General features: G+C 39.5%; 1 protein-coding gene across 12 annotated transcripts in view; it reads right to left on the bottom strand.

Annotated features, from left to right (window-relative positions):
* Positions 1–321: 321 nt before the first annotated feature.
* LOC109415006 (cell adhesion molecule Dscam2) overlaps positions 322–27,268 on the bottom strand; it is a 200,053-nt gene continuing 173,106 nt past the window's right edge. For 5 of the 12 annotated variants that reach the window (XM_062851900.1, XM_062851898.1, XM_062851899.1 and 2 more), the window contains 4 exons: positions 23,619–24,323; positions 20,751–21,186; positions 4,745–5,139; positions 323–614 (listed from right to left, as the gene is read on the bottom strand). In XM_062851900.1, coding sequence (XP_062707884.1) covers positions 412–614; positions 4,745–5,139; positions 20,751–21,186; positions 23,619–24,323 — 1,739 coding nt within the window. In that variant the 3' untranslated portion in view covers positions 323–411. Of the gene's footprint in view, positions 615–4,744; positions 5,140–20,750; positions 21,187–23,618; positions 24,324–27,268 lie in introns of all 12 variants that reach the window. The other 7 variants (XM_062851904.1, XM_062851908.1, XM_062851903.1 and 4 more) reach the window with 6 other exon arrangements.

The following is a 27,268-nucleotide window of genomic DNA, read 5'->3' as shown; positions in this document are numbered from 1 at the left end:
CGTTTTGGTGCCTACCAAATATTTTTTCGGTAAAAGCTTTTCATTTCGAGAAATTCGAGTTTAGATGCTTTTTGCCATACAAAATAAAATTATTTTACTCCTGCTGAACAACATTGTACGCACTCCCTGCGGGTAATCCATTGAATTTGATTTGTATGAGAACTTATTGGACACGGTGTAGATGCTTTCCACCATACAAAATAAAATGGATTTACTCCTGCTGATCAACTGTGGGCGTGCGCCAAGCGGGTAGTCCATTCATTCTGAACATCTCTTCGAACACAGATTTTCTCTCGCTAGATCTGTCTTGCCCCTAAAGGAAAATAACACGTAGTGGGGGGTTTGGGTTTATTTCGGATAGTGATTAAATGTGATGCTTGGATTAATCCATGGATTAGTCAGCATTTATTCTCATAAATTACTTTGAAATCGTGGTGACTTTTCTGGCATTCTAAAAGTAGGTGCTCTTGAAAATTCGTTGACTGGACTGTTGCTATCCGACTCCGACATGTTGCTAGGAGCTGGTGTTTTACTCCCACATCTTGAGTGGTATTTATCGTCGTATCTTGAATGCTTATGTCCGGAGCTAGTGGGCATGTTCATTGAAGAATCTCCTGTAAAACATAAAAATATCAGTTCAATGAATTAAATGCTTTGGCTGTTTTCCTACTCTCCGCATCGACCAATGTGGCGCTAGCTTCTATGCGTGAAAAAATCGCTAAAAGTAAATCGCAAAAATATTGTATGGCGAATAGCATCTAAAGGCGTGTTTCACGCAGTGGAGCACATTATTCGGAAAAATATTTGGTAGCGGTTGTGCACAATGATAAGCGCTTTGATGCCTACCAAATATTTTTTCGGTAAAAGCTTTTCATTTCGAGAAATTCGAGTTTAGATGCTTTTTGCCATACCAAATAAAATAATTTTACTCCTGCTGACCAACATTGAACGCACTCCCTGCAGGTAATTTATTGTATCAACTTGTATACATAATTTGAGAGAGGAAATAAGAATAATTAAAAATTAGATTCATTCAAATCTGATCTGAACTGGGACATCACAGAAAATGATTTGGCTGATGAATGAATTAACTACATCGGCTGTTTTCCTACTCTCCGCATCGACCAATGTGGCGCTAGCTTCTATGCGCGAAAAATCGCTAAAAGTAAATCGCAAAAATAGTGTATGGTGAATACCATCTAAAGTCAAATTCTTCAAAGTAGAACGCATTATTCGAAAAAATATTTGGTAGTGGTTGTGCACAATAGTGACCACTATTAAGCCTACCAAATATTTTTTCGGGAAAAGCTTTGTATTTCAAGTAATTCAAGTTTAGATGCATTTCGCCATACAAAATTAAATTGATTTACTCCTGCTGATCAACTGTGGCTGCGCACAAAGCGGGTAGTCCATTAAATGCTTTGGCTGTTTTCCTACTCTCCGCATCGACCAATGTGGCGCTAGCTTCTATGCGCGAAAAATCGCTAAAAGTAAATCGCAAAAATATTGTATGGCGAATAGCATCTAAAGGCAAATTTATTGAAGTGGAATACATTATTCGAAAAAATATTTGGTAGCGGTTGTGCACAATGGTGACTACCCAACTAACAAAAGTAGCTGCATAAGAGCTTATAGAACAAACGCTTATGAAAAAGTGGTTGAATAAGGTCTTATGCAGCAAAAATGTTAGTTGGGTACTACACTGCGACCACTTTCTATAGCCGCACCCTCAGTTTCACATGTCTAGCAATATCTAAGATACAATCGATATGGAAAACAATATGCATCTGCTAGTTATTGCAAAATATGATATTTGCAAGCATAACTTTCTTCATGTGTAAGTTTTCCATATCAAAAATACAGTTTTTCAACAATTTGGGCGACCATTTTCTATAGCCGCACTTTGGGTATTCCTAAGATCAGCTGCTTTATCATAAAGTATGCTAATTATAACTGCTTTATTAGACCAAATAAAGCTTATTCAGACCAAACCAAAGAAGTTTCACGAAATATTTAAGTTACAAGGTCTTTTGATTCGAGAAATAGGACGCAGAATTGGTAAACTGATGTTTTATTGAAAAGTTATTAAAGATATCCCAAAAAACTAAAAAAAACTCAAACTAATGCTCAAGTATAAATGCTATTGGATCAAAACAATCATTGCATTAAACTTCCGGTTTCAATTTTTTGCGTATAACCTTCATAAACCTAATTAAATTGTGAAAAAATCGATTTTTAAAGCTTTTAAATGGAAAATTCATAAGTTTTTGTGTATCAATCCGGATGAAACTTGGAAAAGACATCGTATACAACATCAATACATAATGAAGAAACTTCGGGAATTCATCAAACTAAACTGTGAAGGTCAGCATTGTCTTCGCTACCATTTAAACATAAGATGAATATTTTTAATTATGAAGACGATTTGTAATAACAGCTTTTATCCAACTTTTCATCAATTTGACGCTATTTGATAAAGTAAAAATGATGTTTTTCTATCAAAAGATTTCAAATATAGATGTTCCTGTTGATTTTAGGGCAAAGGAGAAGGAAGGGGTTATGATTGTAGTCTTCCTGTAGTTCCGGTTGATTTTATATCATAAATTGTAAAATTGGGCAAAATTTTGTGAAGCGCTGGCGCAAAATTAAGCTCTTTTATCCATTAGAATTAATTAAATCTGTATTCATGAGGACCATTAGCGACTGTTTAGTTGAATTTTCAGTGATATATTGTCATAAGTATAGCGTATTTATCAAAATAACGCAAATATTAGGCTAAATTTAATTCTAAAGTTCCAGAAAAGCAGTTGTAAAATTGGTATTACAGCTTCAAATCTTATAGAAAGCAAACAAGAAATCATGTTTCAAAGAAATATTGCCGATAGGAAGCAATAAAATATATTTGCCAACATAAAATATTGTTTTTGGTATTTAAGAGAACTTTTAAGTAAAAATAGTGAAAATTATGTAGTTTTTTGTACTAAGAAAACTAATTGGTTGATTTTTTCACTGCTTTTCGTTAGTTTTATTTTGATTTAGCTTAATTGTGTGATTTGAGACAGTTTGATCAAATTATTTCTTATGAAAAATCAGATAACCGAAGAAAACCCCGTAGTGCGGCTATAGAAAATGGTCGCCCAAATTATAAAAAATAACGTGTTTTTCGCTTAACAAACAAATAATTTACAAAACTTATTCATGTAAATCATATATTTTACAAACACTAGTTGATACACATCGTTCCACATATCGATTGAATCGTAGAAATTAATTACCTGCATCGGCTGTTTTCCTACTCTCCGCATCGACCAATGTGGCGCTAGCTTCTATGCGCGAAAAATCGCTAAAAGTAAATCGCAAAAATATTGTATGGCGAATAGCATCTAAAGGCAAATTTATCGAAGTGGAACACATTATTCGAAAAAATATTTGGTAGTGGTTGTGCACAATGGTGACCACTATTAAGCCTACCAAATATTTTTTCGGGAAAAGCTTTGTATTTCAAGTAATTCAAGTTTAGATGCATTTCGCCATACAAAATTAAATTGATTTACTCCTGCTGATCAACTGTGGCTGCGCGCAAAGCGGGTAGTCCATTGCTAGAAGTGTGAAATCGTGGGTGCGGCTATAGAAAGTGGCCGCAGTGTATTAAGCCTACCAAATATTTTTTCAGTAAAAGCTTTCTATTTTGAGTAATTCAAGTTTAGATGCTTTTCACCATACAAAATAAAATGGATTTACTCCTGCCAATCAACTGTGGGTGTGCGCCAAGCGGGTAGTCCATTGCTAAAAGTAAACCGCAAAAATATTGTATGGCGAATAGCATCTAAAGGCAAATTTATCGAAGTGGAATACATTATTCAAAAAAATATTTGGTAGTGGTTGTGTACAATGGTGACTACTATTAAGCCTACCAAATATTTTTTCAGTAAAAGCTTTCTATTTCAAGTAATTTAAGTTTAGATGCTTTTCACCATACAAAATAAAATGGATTTACTCCTGCTGATCAACTGTGGGTGTGCGCCAAGCGGGTAGTCCATTATGCGATTGATTTAAGATTATACCAGTATAATCGTAATTTGATTTAATAATGGACTACCCGCTTGGCGCACACCCACAGTTGATCAGCAGGAGTAAATCCATTTTATTTTGTATGGTGAAAAGCATCTTCTTCTTCTTCTTGGCGTAACGTCCTCACTGGGACAAAGCCTGCTTCTCAGCTTAGTGTTCTATGAGCACTTCCACAGTTATTAACTGAGAGCTTCCTCTGCCAATGACCATTTTGCATGTGTATATCGTGTGGCAGGCACGAAGATACTCTATGCCCAAGGAAGTCAAGGAAATTTCCTTTACGAAAAGATCCTGGACCGACCGGGAATCGAACCCGTCACCCTCAGCATGGTCATGCTGAATACCCGTGCGTTTACCGCCTCGACTATATGGTGAAAAGCATCTAAACTTGAATTACTTGAAATAGATAGCTTTTCCTGAAAAAATATTTGGTAGGCCTAATAGTGGTCACCATTGTGCACAACCACAACCAAATATTTTTTCGAATAATGTATTGCACTTCGATAAATTTGCCTTTAGATGCTATTCGCCATACAATGTATTTGCGATTTACTTTTAGCGATTTTTTGCGCATAGAAGCTAGCGCTTGGATGTATGTTCTCTGTGGTGAATCTTAAGGTTATTTCTATCACACAAATACTTCACAAATTTTGGTACATTATACTACACCTACCTGCACTATACGTTTTCTTGTGCCAGCTCGTCTTTTCCTTGGCATTTCCGAATCCCGTACACTCAAGTAAAGGATATGCAGTTGCATTCAGTTCACTTTCAGGGTGCCCAAATGTACGAAAGTGCAGAGAATAATCTATAGAGGATGGTGTTCTGTCGCGAGATCTAGTTTTCAAAATTCGTTCGTTGTTATCATTGAAAGTGGCATAAGGTGATATTTCGTACATTTCTGAGCTGTCTTCCTTGTCAATAATTTTGACTGGTGATGAACTGTACACTTGCTGGTTTCGTACGTATTCGCATTCATCCTTCTGATTTGCATTGCTAGATAGCTCACTTATGCTGTTTCTTGTATTTGCAAAGCAATACATTCTTTTGTATCTAATTAGAATAAACCTGCAATTATGAAGGTCATTATTAAATTAATTATTTATTTAAATTTATTCAACATATAGCTGATTTAGGCCTGGGACACACTGGTGGTGTTCGTACCATGGTACAAGTTGTCAAGAAAATTATTTCAAGGCTATCTTGAATGAAGACAATTATCAGTATGAAACTCATTTCAAGATAATTGTCCCATGGTACGAATACCACCAGTCTGTCCAAGGTTTTAGTTCACCCCTGATCCAATCGCAATCTATCATGATCGACAGTATCTTGCACGGTACTACCAATGGATTACCGGCAGGGAGTGCGTTCAATGTTGCTCAACAGGAGTAAAATCATTTAATTTTATATGGCGAAAAGCATCTTAACTCGAATTTCTCGAAATGAAAAGCTTTTACCGAAAAAATATTTGGTAGGCACAAACCGGTCATCATTGTGCACAACCGCTACCTAATATTTTTTCAAATAATGTGTTTCACTTCGAAAAATACACCATTAGATGCTATTCGCCATACAATATTTTTGCGATTTACCTTCAGCGGTCTTTCGCGCATAGAAGCTAGCGCCATATTGGTCGATGCGGAGAGTAGGAAAACAGTCAAAGCATTTAATTCATAGGTGGCAGTCTGTCCATAAAAAAGACATAGGGCAAAAGTTTTAGCGCAGACAGACGTTCTAGCTCGAACAAATTTATTCAAATTTTCTATGTAAATTTTCACTAGCGACACCTAGGCAACCGATTGCCACAGTGCAGTTGACAGTTTGAGAAACCACGTGCTTCCAGCCGCTTACTTACCGCCCAATTCACCACCCACCGAGAAATAAAATCAAAACAAACACTGTCAAAATCATTCCTCATTTGCGTCACATTCACAAAGATTTTCCAATGCGAGTGAAGTTCATCCAAATGCAGTTTTATTCAAGCAAATCTATGTAAAATAAAAGTAATATTGTGTAACATAGTTTACAAGAGTCCTGCGCTAGTTTGTGTAAAAGATTTTAGACATTAAATAAAAGTCATTTACTCGGCACAAATGAATGGACTACCCGCTTTGCGCGCAGCCACAGTTGATCAGCAGGAGTAAATCAATTTAATTTTGTATGGCGAAATGCATCTAAACTTGAATTACTTGAAATACAAAGCTTTTCCCGAAAAAATATTTGGTAGGCTTAAAAGTGGTCACCATTGTGCACAACCACTACCAAATATTTTTTCGAATAATGTGTTCCACTTTGATGAATTTGCCTTTAGATGGTATTCGCCATACAATATTTTTGCGATTTACTTTTAGCGATTTTTCGCGCATAGAAGCTAGCGCCACATTGGTCGATGCGGAGAGTAGGAAAACAGCCGATGCAGGTAATTAATTACCTACATCGGCTGTTTTCCTACTCTCCGCATCGACCAATGTGGCGCTAGCTTCTATGCACGAAAAATCGCTAAAAGTAAATCGCAAAAATATTGTATGGCGAATAGCATCTAAAGGCAAATTTAAAGAAGTGGAATACATTATTCGAAAAAATATTTGGTAGTGGTTGTGCATAATGGTGATCACTATTAACCCTACCAAATATTTTTTCGGGAAAAGCTTTGTATTTCAAGTAATTCAAGTTTAGATGCATTTCGCCATACAAAATTAAATTGATTTACTCCTGCTGATCAACTGTGGCTGCGCGCAAAGCGGGTAGTCCATTATGTGGAAACATTATCAGCGTGCAACACGTGCGGTCTTATCCCGCCATCCGGACGGAAGACGACCGCGGTGACAGTTTTTGGTCGCAACGCACATGTGAGGCAGCTGTTGAATATGAACGTCGCTAACGCCATCTGTTCGCTGATTGCCACTTGGCAATTTGTGGCGGCCATGTTTTTTTACACAAGCTGCTGAGTCAAACTTGAACGTCTGTCTGCGGTTTTAGTGAATTTCTTCTAAGAATTACGTCTATTTCTCTTTACCGCAGTAGTGATAGCACCGACGAACCGAAGTAACAGTGGTGTTTCAAAATGAATTAATGAATTAACTACATCGGCTGTTTTCCTACTCTCCGCATCGACCAATGTGGCGCTAGCTTCTATGCGCGAAAAATCGCTAAAAGTAAATCGCAAAAATATTGTATGACGAATAGCATCTAAAGGCAAATTTATCGAAGTGGAATACATTATTCGAAAAAATATTTGGTAGTGGTTGTGCACAATGGTGACCGCTATCAAGGCTACCAAATATTTTTTCGGGAAAAGCTTTCTATTTCAAGTAATTCGAGTTTAGATGCATTTCGCCATACAAAATTAAATTGATTTACTCCTGCTGATCAACTGTGGCTGCGCGCAAAGCGGGTAGTCCATTACCTGCATCGGCTGTTTTCCTACTCTCCGCATCGACCAATGTGGCGCTAGCTTCTATGCGCGAAAAATCGCTAAAAGTAAATCGCAAAAATATTGTATGGCGAATACCATCTAAAGGCAAATTCTTCAAAGTGGAACACATTATTCGAAAAAATATTTGGTAGTGGTTGTGCACAATGGTGACCACTATTAAGCCTACCAAATATTTTTTCGGGGAAAGCTTTTTATTTCAAGTAATTCAAGTTTAGATGCATTTCGCCATACATAATTAAATTGATTTACTCCTGCTGATCAACTGTGGCTGCGCGCAAAGCGGGTAGTCCATTGAATTAAATGCTTTGGCTGTTTGCCTACTCTCCGCATTGACCAATGTGGCGCTAGCTTCTATGCGCGAAAAATAGCTAAAAGTAAATTTTAAAAATATTGTATGGCGAATAGCATCTAAAGGCATATTTCTCGAAGTGGAACGCAATATTTGTAAAAATATTAGGTAACGGTTGTGCACAATAATGACCGGTTTGGTGCCTACCAAATATTTTTTCGGTAAAAGCTTCTCATCTCGAGAAATTCGAGTTTAGATACTTTTCGCCAAACAAAATAAAATGTTTTTACTCCTGCTGACCAACATTGAACGCACTCCCTGCGGGTAATCCATTTGATGCAAAAAATTATCGGTGTTTGCCCACATGGTGAAAAAAAAGTTTTTGAAAAATCCAAGATGGCTCTAACCTAGGGGGGGGGGGGGGGGGGTGGTGGTGGTCCATAAATTTGAGTAACCAATGGATTACCGGCAGGGAGTGCGTTCAATGCTGGTCAGCAGGAGTAAAAACATTTTATTTTGTATGGCGAAAAGCATCTAAACTCGAATTTCTCGAAATGAAAAGATTTTATCAAAAAAATATTTGGTAGGCACCAAACCGGTCATCATTGTGCACAACCGCTACAAAATATTTTTTCGAATAATGTGTTCCACTTCGAGAAATACACCTTTAGATGCTATTCGCCATACAATATTTTTGCGATTTACTTTTAGCGATTTTTCGCGCATAGAAGCTAGCGCCTCATTGGTCGATGCGGAGAGTAGGAAAACAGCCAAAGCATTTAATCCATTATGTTGTATGATTCTGTTATAAAAATGCACCAATAATGATATTTCGGTGACCGTCCTCGGTACCGTGATGTCGGGTGAAATTGATCAGTGGGGTGAAATTGATCGACGTGCGGGCAATTTTTATTTGTCAAAAATAAAGCTTTGAACTTAAAACAATGGATAACCCGCAGAGAGTGCGTTCAATGTTGATCAGCAGGAGTAAAATAATTTTATTTTGTATGGCGAAAAGCATCTAAACTCGAATTTCTCGAAATCAAAAGCTTTTACCGAAAATATACTTGGTAGGCACCGAACCGGTCATCATTGTGCACAACCGCTACCAAATATTTTTTCAAATATTGTGTTCCACTTCGAGAAATACGCCTTTAGATGCTATTCGCCATACAATATTTTTGCGATTTACTTCAAGCGATTTTTCGCGCATAGAAGCTGGCGCCACATTGGTCGATGCGGAGAGTAGGAAAACAGCCAAAGCATTTAATTCATTTGTAGAAAATGATTATCATCTGGCTCAAGGGTTTGAATGATGAGTTTACATGTTTGACATATAATAAGTCACATATTTCTGTATTAAATTTAATATTTTCCGAACTGCGTGTTTGGCGATTTTCAAACTTTTGTTACCGTAGCTGTATCGCACATGGAATAAATCGCAAAAATATTGTATGGCGAATAGCACCTAATCGCGTATTTCTCGAAGTGAAACACATTATTCGAAAAAATATTTGGTAGCGGTTGTGCACAATGATGAACGGTTTGGTGCCTACCAAATATTTTTTCGGTAAAAGCTTTTCATTTCGAGAAATTCGAGCTTAGATGCTTTTCGCCATACAAAATAAAATGATTTTACTCCTGTTGAGCAACATTGAACGCACTCCCTGCCAAAGACATATCACTGAGTGATCAATTTCACCCCGAAATTAAAATTTCTGATTTTTATTTTAAAATGATTTGCAGTAAAAGTTCCAACCTCGTTGACTGGTGAAATCCGTGGTCGTACTTGTTTTAAAGCTTTGAGTTTGACCATATCGATAACTATTCAAAAATTACAAGCCAAAAACTGTGAAAAGTGATCAATTTCACCCGAAATCACGGTACTCAATTACGTAATTTATGTTTGGTCCTTCACTGTCAGATCGGTCGTGTAACACGCATAATATTATGTCGTTTTCGTTTTTGCGGCAGTGCTACACCGTTTCGTGCTACACTTGTCGCTGAATAAACGAACATTTTCGGTGCAGTTGCATTGGTGTGCGTGTATAAACACCAAAATATTGACAACTTTGCAAACGCTGATTGGTGGACACGGTGTGCACCTGCTACACTCCCGATTTTTTGAGTGCTACACTATCATGCGCGGTGCAGAAAAAGTGCTGCACCGGTGTAGCACGAAAATCAAAAACGAACACTTTCGGTGCAAAAGTGCTACACCGGTGTAGCACCACCGCAAAAACGAAAACGACATTATTTACACAAAATGCAATTTACACGGAAAAAAGGACACGGTAATGAATATTATTGGGCTGCAAAACGGTGAGTCGATAAGGAGAGCGTCCAAAATAGCTCTGTTCCTCACAAGTTCCTATCTCATTCTTCCGCGGGTCAAGCGATGACAAAGACCGCCAGCTAAGAGTTGTGTTCTTAGCTGGTAGTGCAGCCTGGGCACTGTTGTCCTTCTGACTTCAGCTAGATTGAGGAGGTACGATTCGAGCGTTTGTTCACCAAGGAGGTGCGGCTTAAACAGCGTCTGTTCTGGCATTCAGCGGCTGAGTAAGAAACGCTGCACCACGCCCAGCTAGATTCAAGGTGGTAGCCCAATCAGCGTGGTCGTCCCAGTGTTGGTTGGGACGTTAAACAGAACTGGCACGATGGCCCTCCGGCGAGACAGCAGTGTTGGCGTAGGCCCAATAAGCCACCCGTAAAAATCCCCATTGCGAATAACATAGGAGAAAATACGACTCGATACAATCGGCAAAGACCCACGTGGCAAAATAAGGACTACGATTGGAAACTTGGAACATGGAATTGCAAGTCACTAGGTTTCGCAGGATGTGACAGGATAATCTACGACGAACTACATCCCCGCAACTTCGACATCGTGGCGTTGCAGGAACTTTGTTGGACTGGACAGAAAGTGTGGAAAAGCGGGCATCGAGCGGCTACCTTCTACCAAAGTTGTGGCACCACCAATGAACTGGGAACAGGATTTATAGTGTTGGGCAAGATGCGACAACGTGTGATCGGGCTGCAACCGATCAACGCAAGGATGTGCCTGTTGAGAGTTAAGGGCCGTTACTTCAACTACAGCAGCACTACCACTGCCCACACAAAGGGAGACCTGATGACGAGAAAGAAGCGTTCTACACGCAGTTAGAGCAAACATACGATGGTTGCTCGCCGCGTGACGTGAAAATCGTTGTCGGCGACATGAACGCGCAGGTAGGAAGGGAGGCAATGTACAGACCGGTAATCGGGCGAAACAGCCTGCACGCCGTATCGAATGATAACGGCCAGCGATGCGTAAACTTTGCAGCCTCCCGTGGTATGGTAGTCCGAATCACCTTCTTTCCCCGCAAAGATATCCACAAAGCCACCTGGAGATCACCCGACCAACAATCAGAAAATCAAATCGACCACGTTCTAATCGACGGTAAATTCTTCTCGGATATAACCAATGTCCGCACATACCGCAGTGCGAATATAGATTCGGATCACTACACGGAGACAAATTTCGTTCGTTTGAAACAAAAATATTCATGTTTATTCGGTAAACTGATAAAATATTTAAAACTAAAATATTAGTTTTTAAAACAAACTCAATTACATATTGATTCCTACAATACCCATTGAAGAGCCCCCGTTCCGCCGTCGAGAACATAAACAAAACTCTCAAGTTCCAGCTGCATCACCAAACAAGATTTCCTCTTGCAAAAAAGGCAAGTTGCACCAAAAGTTTCCACGAAGTCTCATTGATTTCGAGAGCGTATGTTATCTACATGATGTTGGCATTGAAAGTGCCACGCGGGAAGTGGATTTTCCAAGAGAAGGAAATAATTTTGTAAATTTAATTGGAAAACAAATATTTCCGTAGGGCCGACCTGCCACAAAAAAACAAAAATGTTTACATTTGTTTCTAACATAACCAGTCAGAAGATACATGTTTGTTTCAAAAATGGATTGAATTTGCTTCAAATGTGACGTTCGATTTGCTCCAAACAGTTTTATTTTCGTTGCCAGAACAAATTGACAATTTACTTGAGTTTACCTGAAATATTTTTGATTTTACCATGCTTTTTTCTGCGTGTACTTAGTCGCTGTATGCATGTGCTCAAAACTTTCGACAGTTATCACCACGCGTCGAAGTCGAACGCCGCGGCTCAACATCGAGCAGCTGCGTAACGTAGAAAAAGGCTCAAGATTACGCGCAGCAGTAAGCAGTGGCCCTACCAACGGAAGAGCAGCTTGGCGCAGCTACACTTGAAGATGACTGGAGGGACATCCGATCCGCCATAGGTAGTACCTCGGCTACAGCACTAGGCTTCGCGACTCCGAATCACAGAAACGACAGGTACGACGGCGAATGTGAACAGTTGAAAAACGAGAAGAATGCAGCATGGGCGAGAATGCTGCAACACCGTACGAGAGCGAATGAGGCACGTTACAAACAGGCGCGGAACAGGCAGAACTCAGTCTTCCGGATGAAGAAGCGCCAGCAGGAAGAACGAGATCGCGAAGCGATGGAAGAGCTATACCGCGCTAAGGATACACGAAAGTTCTACGAGAAGCTGAACCGCTCGCGCAGAGGCTTTGTGCCACAAGCCGACATGTGCCGAGATAATCACGGGAATATTCTCATGAGCGAGCGTGAGGTGCTCGAGAGGTGGCGGCAGCATTACGATGAGCACCTCAATGGCGACGTTGCAAGTATCGAAGGTGGCGTGGTAACAGATCTAGGAGTATGTGCACAGGACGAAAGACTTCCGGCCCCTGACCTCCAAGAGATTGAGGAAGAGGTTGGCCGGTTGAAAAACAACAAAGCAGCTGGAGCAGATCAACTGCCAAGCGAGCTTCTAAAATACGGTGGAGAAGCACTGGTGAGAGCACTACATTGGGTCATTACCAAGATTTGGGAGGAAGAAGTATTACCGGAGGAATGGATGGAAGGTATCGTGTGTCCCATCTACAAAAAGGGCGACAAGTTGGATTGTGGGACCTACCGCGCGATCACACTACTGAGCGCTGCCTACAAGATACTCTCTCAAATTTTATGCCGCCGTCTATAACCGATTGCAAGAGAGTTCGTGGGGCAATATCAGGTTGGATTTATGGGTGAATGCGCTACAACGGACCAGATGTTCGCCATCCGCCAGGTGTTGCAGAAATGCCGCGAATACAACGTGCCCACACATCACTTGTTCATCGATTTCAAATCGGCGTATGAAACAATCGATCGAGAACAGCTATGGCAGACTATGCACGAATACGGATTCCCGGATAAACTGATACGATTGATCAAGGCGACGATGGATCGAGTGAGTGTGGGAACTTCAACTCGGCCTACAACGGGCTTTTAGCTCAGTTGAGAAGACAGCCGTGAGAGAAAAACTGCGAGTATGAGAGAATGAGTGAAACAGCAAAATTGGTAAAAGTAGGCATGAGATAGGTGTTGAAAATTAGTTTTATATAACTGACGAAGTTGAAGGGGTGATTCCAGCTGAATGTAAGTTTTTGTGATATGTAAATTGTATTGTATTTGTACTTGAATCAATGTATTAAATAAATGTATAATATTTTAGACGTCTGATGATGACCGAAGAATAGTAGGTCGAAACGCGTCACGCGAAATAAGCTGTTCCCGTTATTTCTCACCGATAATTGCTAATAAAACCACATAACAAATAATGAACTGTCTGTACAAACAATGTTAGATTTTTCAATAATTAGATACTACTTCTACAATACTCATATTGCTTTATGATTTTGTCATAATGAACAGTTACTGCCAACCAAACTAGAAAGAACAGCCTATTAAAAGAAGGAAAAATTTACTATTGCAGCATCAGCAGTCTCTGCGCAAAAAATATACAGTGAAACTAGAAAGAGTAGTCTCACTGTAGAAAAATATAGTTTTAAATAGTAATTTTTTTCTTCTTTTAAACATATGCTGTTCTTTCTAGTTTAACCTTCATCCAGCCAACGTACATTTTCCACCTTCGGAAAAGTACAAAAATTGTCATAACTTTTTTGTTTCTCGATGGATTTTGATGAAATTTTCACAACTTCCCGAAAAACTCTTCTCGCTTATGATGCCGGGGACATGGGTGCCTGGTCCACATGGTTCCGGAGTTATTCCGGATTGTATTGGGGTACCAAAATTGGCCACATACTTTGCGCAACGTAAATCTCAAGATCCCGATGAGGTAGAAGTATAGTGTCTTCGGCGAACTTATTCAGCAGGTTAAGAACTAACTGGCAACGACGACTTTGGTTCGCAATTCGGCCGCTAGGCGGCGCCAGTGTCAAAAATGTTCAAACCCTCATATCTCAGAAACCTGATAAGATAGGATTGTGCTGTCTTCGGCATAATTCTTCAGCAAGCTCAGAACTATCTGATAGTAAAGTCTTTGGTTTGGGATTTATCCGCTAGGTGGCGCTTTGTGTCTGAAACATTCAAATAGGTATATTTCGATACCCTGATGAGGTACAAGCATGCCGTTTTCGGCAAAGTTGTTCAGCACGCTAAGAACTATCTGGCAGTGGCGTCTTTGGTTCGAGATTCGTCCGCTAGGTGGCGCCACGGTAAAAAATCATCAAACTTCTGTATATCAGAATCCTGATAAGATAGAATGATGCCGTCTTCAACAAAGGTCTTCAGCAAGCTAAAAACTGGTGATAGTTGAGTATTTGATTCATGATTTATTCGCTAGGTGGCACCTTGTGTATTATATTTAAACACGTTTATCTTGATACTGTAATAAGCCAAAAGCATGGCGTTTTCAGTAAAATTGTTCGGCAAGTTGAGATCTATTCGGCAATGGCGACGCTAGGTGACACCAGCAAACAAAATATTCAAACAATTTTATCTCAAAAATCGGAGAACGTCCATTGTTCCGAAAGTAAGACGTATCTGGTATCCTTGGTTCTGAGGTTCTGATATTATTCGATAGGTTCCGTCAAGTATTGAGAAAATATTTGTATGAACACCCTAATGAACAAGAAGTATTCCATTTTCAGCATAGTTGTTCAGCAAGCTAAAAGCCATTTGGCAGAATAGTAGACGGTCGAGTACGGTGATACAAGAGGCAATACTTTAACACCGTCTTTGACCCCCTGCAGACATAATTTGTCGCCCTACAATATTACTTCTTTTGCTCCGTTTCTTCATCCGGGAATGTCTCCGGGATTTTGTACAGGAACTCGTCCGGGAATTGATCCATGAATTCCACTGGGAATTCCTCAACAACTTCCTCCAGGAAGTTCTTCAGGAAATCTTCCGGGAATTCTTCTAGGACATCCTCCAGAAATTCCTCCAGGGCTTCCTCCGGAAATATCCCCAGGATTACATCTAGGACTCCCATCAGGATCTCCTTCAGAAGTTCCTTCGGCAATTTATGCAGGAATTCTCCTGGGATTTTTTCCAGGAATTCCTTGGGACTTTTTTCCAAAATTTTCTCCAGAAATTTCACTGAGAATTTCCCCAGAAATTCGTCCATGAGTGCCTCCTGAAATTTCTCCATGAACTCCTCCGAGAGTTTCTTCAGGAATTCCTCCGAGATGTTCTATAGGAATTCCTCCAAGAATTTCTCTAGGAATTTCTCCAGGAATTTTTCCAGGAGTTTCTCCAGGAATATATCCGGAAATTTTCTAAGGAAAACTGTCGTTTTTTTTTCAAGAAAAGCCTCTGGGAATTTCTCGAAGAATCTCTTCAGGAAGTCTTCAGTGTTTTTTTTTGTTCACAAAACTCTCGAGAATTTCTCCCTTAATTCCTCTAGGACTTCCTTTACGAATACCTCCGGGAATTTATCCTGTAATTCCTCCGGGAATTTCTCCAAGAATAGTTTCGGGAATTTCTTCTGGAAATCTTCCAGGAAATCCTTCAAGAATTTTTTTAGTAATTCCTCCGGGGACTCTTGTGAAATTCCTCCGGGAATTTTTAAAGGAAATCTTTAGGATTTTCTCAGGAAATAATCTGGGAATTTCACCAAGTATTCCCCTGAGAATCCCGCAAGGATTTCCTCCAGGAATTCCTCAGGAAATTTCTCTAGCAATTCCTCAGGAAATTTCTCTAGCAATTTCTCCAGTAATTTATCCAGGAATTCCTCTGGAAAATTCTTCAGGGAATCCTCCTTCCTGGGGGATTCCCCGAAGGTAATTCCTGGAAGAATCTGTGGAGGAATCCCCTGAGGGAATTCCTGGAGGAATCCCCTGAGGGAACTCCTGGAGGAATCCTCGGGAGAACTCCTGGAGAAATACCCGAAAGAATTCCTGGAAATAATCCCGGAAAAGGTCCTGGAGAAATTGCTGAAGGAATCACCGGAGGAATTGGTGATGGGAGTCTTAGAAGAATTGCCGGAGAAAATCCTGGAAGGAGTCGTAAAGAAATGCCTAGAGGAATCCCAGGTAAAATTTTGGAAGAATTTCCTGAAGAAATTCCTAGTGGAATCTCTGGAGAAATTCTAGAGAGAATTTCCAGAGACATTCCTGGAGGAATTCCCGAGGAAATTCCCTGCGGAATTCCTGGAGAAAACAAAGGAGGAATTCCTAGAGGAATTCCCAGAGGAATTCCTGGAGAAATTCTCAGAGGGTTTTCTGAAAGAAAAAAAAAACACGGGAGACTTTCTGGAGAAGTTCCCAGAGGATTTTTTTTTTGAAAAAAAACCGGAAGTTTTCCTGAAGAAATTCCCGGAGGAATTTCTAAGGGAATTTGCGGAGAAATTCCTGGAATAATTTCTGGAGGATTTCCCGGACAATTTCTTAAAAAAAATTCCGAAGCAATTCCTGGCGGATTTCCTGAAGAAATTCCCGAAGGAATTACCGGTGACATTCTCGGAGATATTCCTGGAGGAACTCCTGGAAAAGTTCTCGGAGAAATCCAGCCTGGAGAAATTCTTGAAAGAATTCCTGAGGAAAATCCCGAAGCAATTCATGGAGTAATTCCCATAGGAAATCATGGAGGCATTCCTTGGAAAATTTGCTCAGGAAATCCAGGGGAATCCCTGGAGAACTCCTGGAGATATTCCCAGAAGAATTCCTGGGGAAATTTCCGCAGGAGTTCCTGATGTGGGTTTAGAGGAAATCCTGGAAAAATTTCCGGAAGAATTCCCGGAGATATTCCTATAAACAATCCTCTAGAAATTCCCGGAACAAAAAATGTAGCAATATTGTGGGGTGACAAAATTTGTCTGCAGGGGGTCAAGGACGGTGTAACGAATAACCTAGCGAATAAATCATGAATCAAAAACTCAACTATCAGACAGTTTTAGCTTGCTGAAGACCTTTGTTGAAGACGGCATTATTCTATCTTATCAGGATTCTGAGATATAGAAGTTTGATGATTTTTTACCCTGGCGCCACCTAGCGGACGATTCTCGAACCAAAGACGCCACTGCCAGATAGTTCTAGCGTGCTGAACAACTTTGCTGAAAACGGCATGCTTGTACCTCATCAGGGTATCGAGATATACCTATTTGAATTTTTCAGACACAATGCGCCACCTAGCGGATAAATCCCGAACCAAAGACTTTACTATCAGATAGTTCTGAGATTGCTGAAGAATTTTGCCGAAGACAGCACAATTCTATCTTATCAGGTTTCTGAGATATGGGGGTTTGAACATTTTTGACACTGGCGCCGCCTAACGGCCAAATCGCGAACCAAAGTCGCCGTTGCCAGTTAGTTCTTAACCTACTGAATAAGTTAGCCGAAGACACTATACTTCTACCTCATCGGGATCTTGAGATATACGTTGCGCAAAGTATGTGGTCAATTTTGGTACCCCAATACAATCCGGAATAACTCCGGAACCATGTGGACTAGGCACCCATGTCCCCGGCATCATAAGCGAGAAGAGTTTTTCGGGAAGTTGTGAAAATTTCATCAAAATCCATCGAGAAACAAAAAAGTTATGACCATTTTTGTGCTTTTCCGAAGGTGGAAAATATACGTTGGCTGGATGAAGGTTAACTGTAAGACTAGCTTTTGGCCTAACTGAATTCGCGACTACGAAGTTGTCGAATGTGCGTGAAGGTTTACGTGAGAAAAAACGAGAGGTAAATATTTTTTGCTTTTTTTTCACGCACATTCTGACAGTTCCTTACGAGGTTTTTCATTAGAGCGACAAAGAGTTGGAATCTCTTTTACCTTCGTAGTCGCGAATGAATTAAATGCTTAGGCTGTTTTCCTACTCTCTGCATTGACGAATGTGGCGCTAGCTTCTATGCGCGAAAAATCGCTAAAAGTAAATCGCAAAAATATTGTATGGCGAATAGCATCTAAAGGCAAATTTATCGAAGTGGAATACATTATTCGAAAAAATATTTGGTAGTGGTTGTGCACGATGGTGACCACTGTTAAGCCTACCAAATATTTTTTCGGGAAAAGCATTGTATTTCAAGTAATTCAAGTTTAGATGCATTTCGCCATATTGTCTATCCGGTTGGAATCAAGATCGACATTCAATCAAAAATTGCCATTTTCTTGGTCCACAAGTGTCGCAACTGTTTCGCATCTAGTGCGCTGTGTTGCTGACAACAACGTGAAGGATGCGCACTACTTTTGACATGATTAAAAAACGTCGGGAGTTGGGTCGCGTCGCGACTTGATTGTGCGAAGTCCGGTTTGGTGGCGGCCCGACAATACAAAATTAAATTAATTTACTCCTGCTGATCAACTGTGGCTGCGCGCAAAGCGGGTAGTCCATTGCGATTCGCGGACCATTCTATTCGTAGATTATTCAACGTACACTGGGAAAAAAATCTTCATTCCTTCTATGTGTCCGGGACATGGATTTTTGCAATGGGGGTAAACAAATGTTTTCCATTAGTGCGACTCATACTTTTGATGAGGCACCATACAGCAGCGACTCATACAATTTAGAGCACATACTATTCATGTGGTAATTTGCCTGCGTAATCGGGTATTGGTTGCATATACTTTGGATGTGGTTTGGCACATGGATATTTGCCATTAAGTATGAGGCAATGAATTAAATGCTTCGGCTGTTTTCCTACTCTCCGCATCGACCAATGTGGCGCTAGCTTCTATGCGCGAAATATCGCTAAAAGTAAAATATTGTATGGCGAATAGCATCTAAAGGCGTATTTCTCGAAGTGGAACACATTATTCGAAAAAATATTTGGTAGCGGTTGTGCACAATGATGACCGGTTTGGTGAGTACCAAATATTTTTTCGATAAAAGCTTTTCATTTTGAGAAATTCGAGTTTAGATGCTTTTTGCCATACAAAATAAAATTATTTTACTCCTGCTGACCAACATTGAACGCACTCCCTGCGAGTAATCCATTTTCCTGAGTGTAATGGCCTTCGTTTCACCTTACAAGTTATTTGTTGACCTACATATGTAGAGCACGATGTGAAGAAAGCGAATGTTAATCCGGAAAAACACATAGATCAGATTACCTTGAATCAATGGATGAGATACAACACGAATCATTTTGTATTTAACCTTCCAGGACGCGCGCCATCAAGCAACCGAAACTGCACCGCGCTCGCGCTGTATACGAAAAGCGAGGTTTTTTGGTAGTGTTGTACTTTTGACAACAGCGCGCGCGCTGAAGGGTTAATATCCCAAGCAACCAAAAGTTCGGATTCCACTTGAAGAACGAACTCAGAAGTTCAAGTTCGGTTCAATTCCAGGTTTCGTTGAACTTAATTCTCCAAAAAGTTACTCTTGTATTGTTTATGAACTTGGAAGTACATGTACAAGCTTTTGACTTCTCTTCAAAACGACATTAAAGTCGAAAAAAGGTTCAAAAAGAACTTATGTTGAACTTTAAAACAGAGTTCAATCAAATATTAACCGAACTCATGTTGAACTTTTGCGTGCCTTTAAAATTCAAATATAGTTCATTTGAACATATTCCAACAACTTGAAATCATCTGTTCCGAACTTGTTTCGAACTTGTTTTGAACTTACTACTGAAAGTTCGGATAAATATTAACCGTACCAAAAGTGAACTTCACTTGAACTTCGGCGACAGCGGGGCCGGGGAGAAGTTCTCATTCAATTAAATCACTCGAAAATCGAGCCCAGCAGCCACAGCTTGTGTTAATTCCACAAGTACACTTTGTTCCACTATAATATTTGAACGTACTTACTTGCAATCAACGCAAAGGATCCGTATTGTGTGGATCAAAGGCTGCCCACGCAGCGGAAAACTGTTCCCCCCAGGATACCACCGGGGGTTTTTCGGCTGCGCACAAAAATTTTCCAGCTTTGCTGGATGTTTTCACACCCGTCTCACTTGTCACTGCAGCGCACCGGTAATCGACGCAATCGTATTCACTGAAAACCAAGCTGAAAACTTATAATCTTTTCTTGAAGTCGATACACTGGCCTTAATTTATTGCTTTGCACTGCGAACCACAACAAACTGAAAATGTCAAACTGCGTAAGTTCACAAGAAGTTCCACGTGAACTTCTTTCGAACTTTCGACTTCAAATTAACTATTCCAAGTTCAGAGAAAGTTCACACGCGAACCTGATTGAGCTCTACTATATGATATCAGCACATTGAGTAAAATCCCACAGTGCATAACAACACATACATGGAGTAGTGGTTAGGCACCGACTTTCAACGAGGAGATCCCGAGTTCAAATCTCAGTAAGTAAAAAACATCATTATTTCAAGGTATTAGTCAATTTGGATTCCACATGAACTAATGGTTCTTAATAATAAAATACTTTTGAGGACTAAACATTTTTTTTTTCATTTTTTCGAAGTTTATTTTTAAGCTGAATAGCGTTCCTTTCAGCGACACAAGTGTACTTTTTGTGAACTGAAGTTCGGTTAATTACTTAAAAAGTGAGCTGAATAGAATGCTATTCATATACCTTTGAATAGCTGATTAAGCCCAAACATGCTATTTTATCCGAACTTTTGGTTGCTTGGGTATATACTAGCGTCTTAAAATTTTACTCACCCTGCGACTGCCATCGAACCCAAGGTTAAGATTGCGACACTTGTTTGAATCCATTGAAAATCATCGTTCGTATGGGATGTATTCACTTCGGTGTCGATTGCTATTGTTGGATACTCTGGTGGCGGTATTTTGTCTCCTGCTAATGTAGTTGTTGCGAAATTGAACTGTGCCGATGTTTCTCCAGCATCATTGTTAGATGTAATCTTTAGTTCATACCATGTACCAGGTGCGAAATCACAGAATGAAATGTTTTCGTTGCCCCGTTCTACCCCTGATATATCAGAAGAAACTGTTGTCCAGAAAGGAGTATGCAATCGACGATACTCGATGGAAAAATGTGATATAGAGCATCCACCATTATACCAAGAACTGAGTTTTAAATTGAGACACGTAGAATTAGTTGATATTAAATCATTCTCCTCGGGTATTTGCGGCGCTGAAAGAAATTTGAATTTTTAAATGAAACTAGTTTTGAACTATTAGGGTAATTTTCCAATTGTTGCAAACTCGCCTATTATTGCACACTCCATGTTATTCTTATGAGGTGTGCAACAATTGGCGAATTTTTAGCCGTGCAACAATGAATTAATTACATCGGCTGTTTTCCTACTCTCCGCATCGACCAATGTGGCGCTAGCTTCTATGCGCGAAAAATCGCTAAAAGTAAATCGCAAAAATATTGTATGGCGAATAGCATCTAAAGGCAAATTTATCGAAGTGGAATACATTATTCGGAAAAAATATTTGGTAGTGGTTGTGCACAATGGTGACTACTATTAAGCCTACCAAATATTTTATCAGCAAAAGCTTTCTATTTCAAGTAATTCAAGTTTAGATGCTTTTCATCATACAAAATGAAATGGATTTACTCCTGCTGATCAACTGTGGGTGTGCGCCAAGCGGGTAGTCCATTGGAAAATTACCCTAATGCGAATGTACAAATTTCCTAATTTAACAATAGAACAACACATTATGGCTTCAATTGATGCTTGAAACGGCCTTTGGAGAGGAATTGAGTTTGATTGTTGTACAGACGCGCAGACTACAACAGCTTGACACTACCTACCCATGCTGTTGAAGCTGTACGAATTACATATATAAAGCGCTTATATTGGCATCCGTTGCCCTACATAACCCATTAAAGTTGAATTAAAGTGGCAAGCAACTGGTATAATCGTAAATCAACCATAGTGGTGCCACTTCCCACTTTAATTCAACTTTAATAGTTGTTACCAGTTTTATTTTTCTGTTGCATGTTCCGATTTTAACTTGTGAATATTCTCACAATTTTAATGTGCATTTGTGGCGAATACCTTCTAAAGGCAAATTCTTCAAAGTGGAACACATTATTCGAAAAAATATTTGGCAGTGGTTGTGCACAATGGTGACCACTATTAAGCCTACCAAATATTTTTTCGGTAAAAGCTTTGTATTTCAAGTAGTTCAAGTTTAGATGCATTTCGCCATACAAAATTAAATTGATTTACTCCTGCTGATCAACTGTGGCTGCGCGCAAAGCGGGTAGTCCATTGTGACCGGCTTTCCTTCAAACCACATGTAGTGTTTCAATGAATTAACTACATCGGCTGTTTTCCTACTCTCCGCATCGACCAATGTGGCGCTAGCTTCTATGCGCGAAAAATCGCTAAAAGTAAATCGCAAAAATATTGTACGGCGAATAGCATCTAAAGGCAAATTTATCGAAGTGGAATACATTATTCGAAAAAATATTTGGTAGTGGTTGTGTACAATGGTGACTACTATTAAGCCTACCAAATATTTTTTTCAGTAAAAGCTTTCTATTTCAAGTAATTCAAATTTAGATGCTTTTCACCATACAAAATAAAATGGATTTACTCCTGCTGATCAACTGTGGGTGAGCACCAAGCGGGTAGTCCATTGGTGGCTCGAAGCAAGTGTGGCAGCTGCTTCTTCGCCGTGCATGACCAAATAAACCACGATCCTGACGATGTTGATCTGGATGCTCTTCACCATCGTCATATCCAGCTTCAGTATACAATCCGAAAACTGTTTAATATCGGCAATACTGGGTCGCTTCGGAAGGACTGATATGTCCAACACAATACATTTTTTTCTTGTCACTGGCATGATTGCAGAAAACGAAATAAAGCACACAAGAATCGAACGCGTGTTGACTAGCAGAGAGATGGATAGCAACTGACTACCACTTGATTTTCACCATTAGAAATTTACTTATTGGAAGAGTAAGTGAAAGGATTTAGTGCAGATTTTAGGCGGACGACAAGGTGTTCCAAAACACGCTCTATACAAAGGACACGGGATTTACCACAATAGATCAAATCAGTCACAAATTTTGAAAACGACGTATAATCAATGGTGTAGCATTGTTTATACGTCGTTTTCAAAATTTGTTACTGAAATATTGGTCGTAGTGAGTTATGTCACGAACAGAGGAAAAGATGATCTGTGGAGGTGTTCGGCGAACGATGAACAACGAGCTCGCTGCTCTCTACCGCGAACCCGTTGCTTCTGAAAACTGATAAAAGCCGAAAGTACACGGTAAGCAAGGCATATCTTAAGAATGCCCGGTAGCAACTCTGCAAAATTGGTGTTCGCTACATATCCAGTACAAGTAGATGAAAAGTGCAAGGAGAACGTGATCTGGGGTGCTTGATCAAGAATGGGAGCAGCCGCTAACTAAACATTATGGCGTACTATTTATTGTTGACTAAAAAAATTCTGTCGAATTTACATAGGAATCACAGCAAACTTAGAACCTATTCAAACCGAACGCCAGAAATGTACGTATGTTATGTAAATGACTCCGTTCAAGCATCAAATGAGTGAAATTGTTGTCATTCATTAGATGTTTATAAGATAACTTACCCTTCCCCTTTGTCCAAACAATAAGTTCATCGGTTGAAGGTCCTAAACCAACTTTGTTATGGGCATTCATCTTGAAAATATACTGTGAACCACATTTCAGCCCATTTAAAATGTGTGAGTTTTGATCGGATGAAATTGGAATACTTATCCAGTTTCCGCTTGTTGGTCTATAGAACAGATTGTAGCCCTGTATGGGCGCTCCGCTGTCATTTGCGATTTCCCATATGATACCAATGCTGTCATGAGAAGCATATTGTTTGGACAGAAGCGTTATATTCGGCGTTTGTAATACTATGAGCGTATACGATATCTCATCATCTCCGAAAAGATTTTTCGCTGAACATGTATAATTTCCGGAGAGATTGGATTCCACACTATGAATTTTTAAAAATCCTTGGGAAATTGCATAGTATGGACTAAAAGTTACAGGCTGGTCGTTCGTGATCCATCGTGTTCTTGGCGTCGGATTACCAACGGCAATGCACTCCAAAGAAATTGTGGATCTAACGGCCGCTTTGATTGTTTGAGAAAAAGATGCTATTTTTGCCGGTGCTCTGGTACTGGTGGTTTGTGATATCACAGTAGTGGCTTCTCCTTCTCCTTTTGAAGTGGATGCTGTAACCCAGAAGTCATACTTGCGGTTTTCTATTAATCCTCGCACTTCTTGAAGCAACGGACTTTTTCCACCTATACGCACAACGTAGCCTATAAATTGAAAATATCTAATCATTAGTATTATTTATTACATTCGATATTAAAACGGATTTTCATACAAATGATCATATGGGGGTTCATTGTTGCGGGAGTAGCGACTATGGGTGGTCAATCACGTTCAAACAAGCTAACATGGTTGTGGGCTTTGTTACCGACAATAACGGCAACAATGAGAAGCCAAGTATAATCTTAAATGTTTGTTTTGTTTTTGTATTTATATTTGATAGTTGTTTTGCTTAAAGTAAGAATAATAATAATAAAATTCGCTATAAAGATAAATGTTAGAATAATTAAGATGTAAGAAAAAATGTTGGTATTGTTTAAGAAAAAATAATTTGGGAACCCCTGCAACAATATGAAATTACATTCAAATTTGTCATATATTTCCAATGTTTGTCCCCCAATGGAGTACTAGATGGGGTTAGAAAAGGGGAACAAAATTTATATGTCTAAACACGAAATCCGGGATGAAGAGAGATGAAAGAAAATGAAGATGGTGGTAGTCTGGAGAGGAGTTTTGAGGAGCAAAACGGGAAGGTGGAATTTGATCAGTCGATTTCGGAATATTGAGCAGACAAGAAGTTCTAGCAAGGTGTTGGAGTAACTGGTGCGATGGTGATCTCCAAGACGAACCGCGTGAAGAAGTTTGTATCATTTTCCGAGGGACAAGTGCTCCAGTGTTCGGAGTCCCACCGGACCATATTCGCGGGTCAACCATTAGCTACGCGAAATCCTATTCTAATGCTACCCAGTGTGACGTCAACCGGACAAATCTTCCGATGCGGATCACAACTAAGCTTTGGACCACCCTACTCCGGTCCGGTCGAACATCTCGAGATGCACCACGGTCAATCTAGCCGCCCTGCGGCGCGACGCATTAGGCCACCACCGCCGAGAAAAGTTTAGATTCGACCTCCGACGCGTCCACACTGAAGTAGCTTTGATTCGACCTCGATTTGATCCGAAGAACGAAATACAAGTTTATAGTATAGTTTTAGTGAACAAACCGTGTCTTTTTTCTTGTGCCAGTGGAAGCGGAACTACCCGGATAAAAACTAACCATAGGGTGTTTGGTGAAAACCATTCCTGCACCATACAGTGTACCAGCTACAATAAAGTGTATTGTAATGAAATGATTCGTTAAAAGCTTTGCACATTGTAGCTACAATACATTTATATTCGATTTTTATGTAAGAATATACTATACTGTTTTTCTTACGTTTGAACCATTCACTTTTCCGAAACATTATGTTTTCATGCATTTTTAATTATTTATTCAGTTTTAGATTTTTTCCGTGCTTTGTTTTGTTGATGTTTGTGACTTTTTTGATGCAAAGGAAAGGAAAGAGAAAAAAGTGAATAAGTTGATACATCAATTTAAAGTCAATAAAATATTTAAATCAGTGGTAAACCAGATGTCCTAAGAACTGCAGATCTAAGAGATATGGCGGTCTAGGTAAGTAGAGTGCGATGAGAGAAATACGAATGCACGTCAATCCGGAAAGATGCAGGTCAGATTACCGTAAATCAGTGGATGAGTTTAACACTATTCGTTCTGTATTTGCATTTAGGGGAGTTTTCTCCTCTTCTCTCATGTGAACTTGCCTTCGACCACAATCGAATCAAATGCGATTGACAAACTTTATCTTTTACGTAGAGCCATCTTTAACATATGGACTGGACTGAACACTGAAATGACTTGCAATATAGGTTTGTCTGCGGGTTCGCTTTTTAACCTAACTTGTATTTGAATCGAACTTGACAGTTTTCTCATGAGTTGTTATGTATTTCAAGTCAAACTGGTGCCTCAATATTGCAATAACGGTTAAGCACGCTGTAATGATACTTATGTACCTCGTCACCCACTTCATGCAACTACATTAGTGGTCTAATAACACCTAGCGCGCTCGGCATAGTTCCATCATGCCGCTCAAAGTGTTGCCACAAATAATGCTTAGTTTGCAAAACTCAGTTATCTGGCTGGTGGGGCATGGGAGCCTAAGCTTCAACTGTTAATGCAATCAGAGACTACTTAGACTTAGACGTGGGCGATCATATATATGAAGGGTTATCCAAAACGCTCTGGAGAATTCCCAAAGCGCATTCTAATAAATCTAGTAAGCCTAAGATGTCATTGACAGGAGGGAAATGACAATGATAATATAACATTATATGGTTTATGTAATGTAAAACAATACAACATAACAAAAGAGAACCATTCCAAAACCATTTGATTAAATGTATAACCAGTAGTGAAATTACAATTAAAAACAATTTATTTACGGCACATTTTATTGTTTGAAACCATGTATGTATCATACAATGAACAGTATACTTAAACCCACGTATCAGTATTTAGAACAATTCATTAACAATATAATGTATGGTTTTGCAAAAAAATATATATGGAGAAAAATATTTTTTTATCTTGTTACGATACTTAACAACCTGTATAATATATTGTAAAAATCTTATTTACAATATACGGTATGGTGTCTACATTACATCTTATTGTTTTTGTATTGTTTATTTTTACAGTGGTGTCTTTTGTAAAAATATGGTTCTAAAACAGTACTGTTACAATACAACGTTCGGTTTTTCTACTGTATTTTTTATTCGGGTAATACAGTCCACCTAACAATCGAGCTACCGGTCCGAATTCCGATCACCCGCAAAATCCCCGTTTCACGACGGAATATATGGTCCTAACGAACCGGATCGAATCAGTGCCGCGAGAAGCTGCAGCCGCAGCTGTGTTGTCGTCCATCAGCCGATGGGACAACGCCATCCGATTACTATCGCCGATGCAGTATTTCTGTCGAGAGGAAATGCTGTCGTTCCCGCCCCAGTAGCTAGATCCCGAAATCACAGGCAAACCGACTTTTCCGTGGCCTGCATTGGCGAAGAAAATGCGGTGTTAATTTCCAGAAAATGTA

Source organism: Aedes albopictus, chromosome 2 (assembly GCF_035046485.1).
Source record: "Aedes albopictus strain Foshan chromosome 2, AalbF5, whole genome shotgun sequence".
NCBI lineage: Eukaryota > Metazoa > Arthropoda > Insecta > Diptera > Culicidae > Aedes > Aedes albopictus.
Note: the sequence above shows the minus strand (reverse complement) of the source record. Positions and strands in the feature narration are given on the sequence as shown.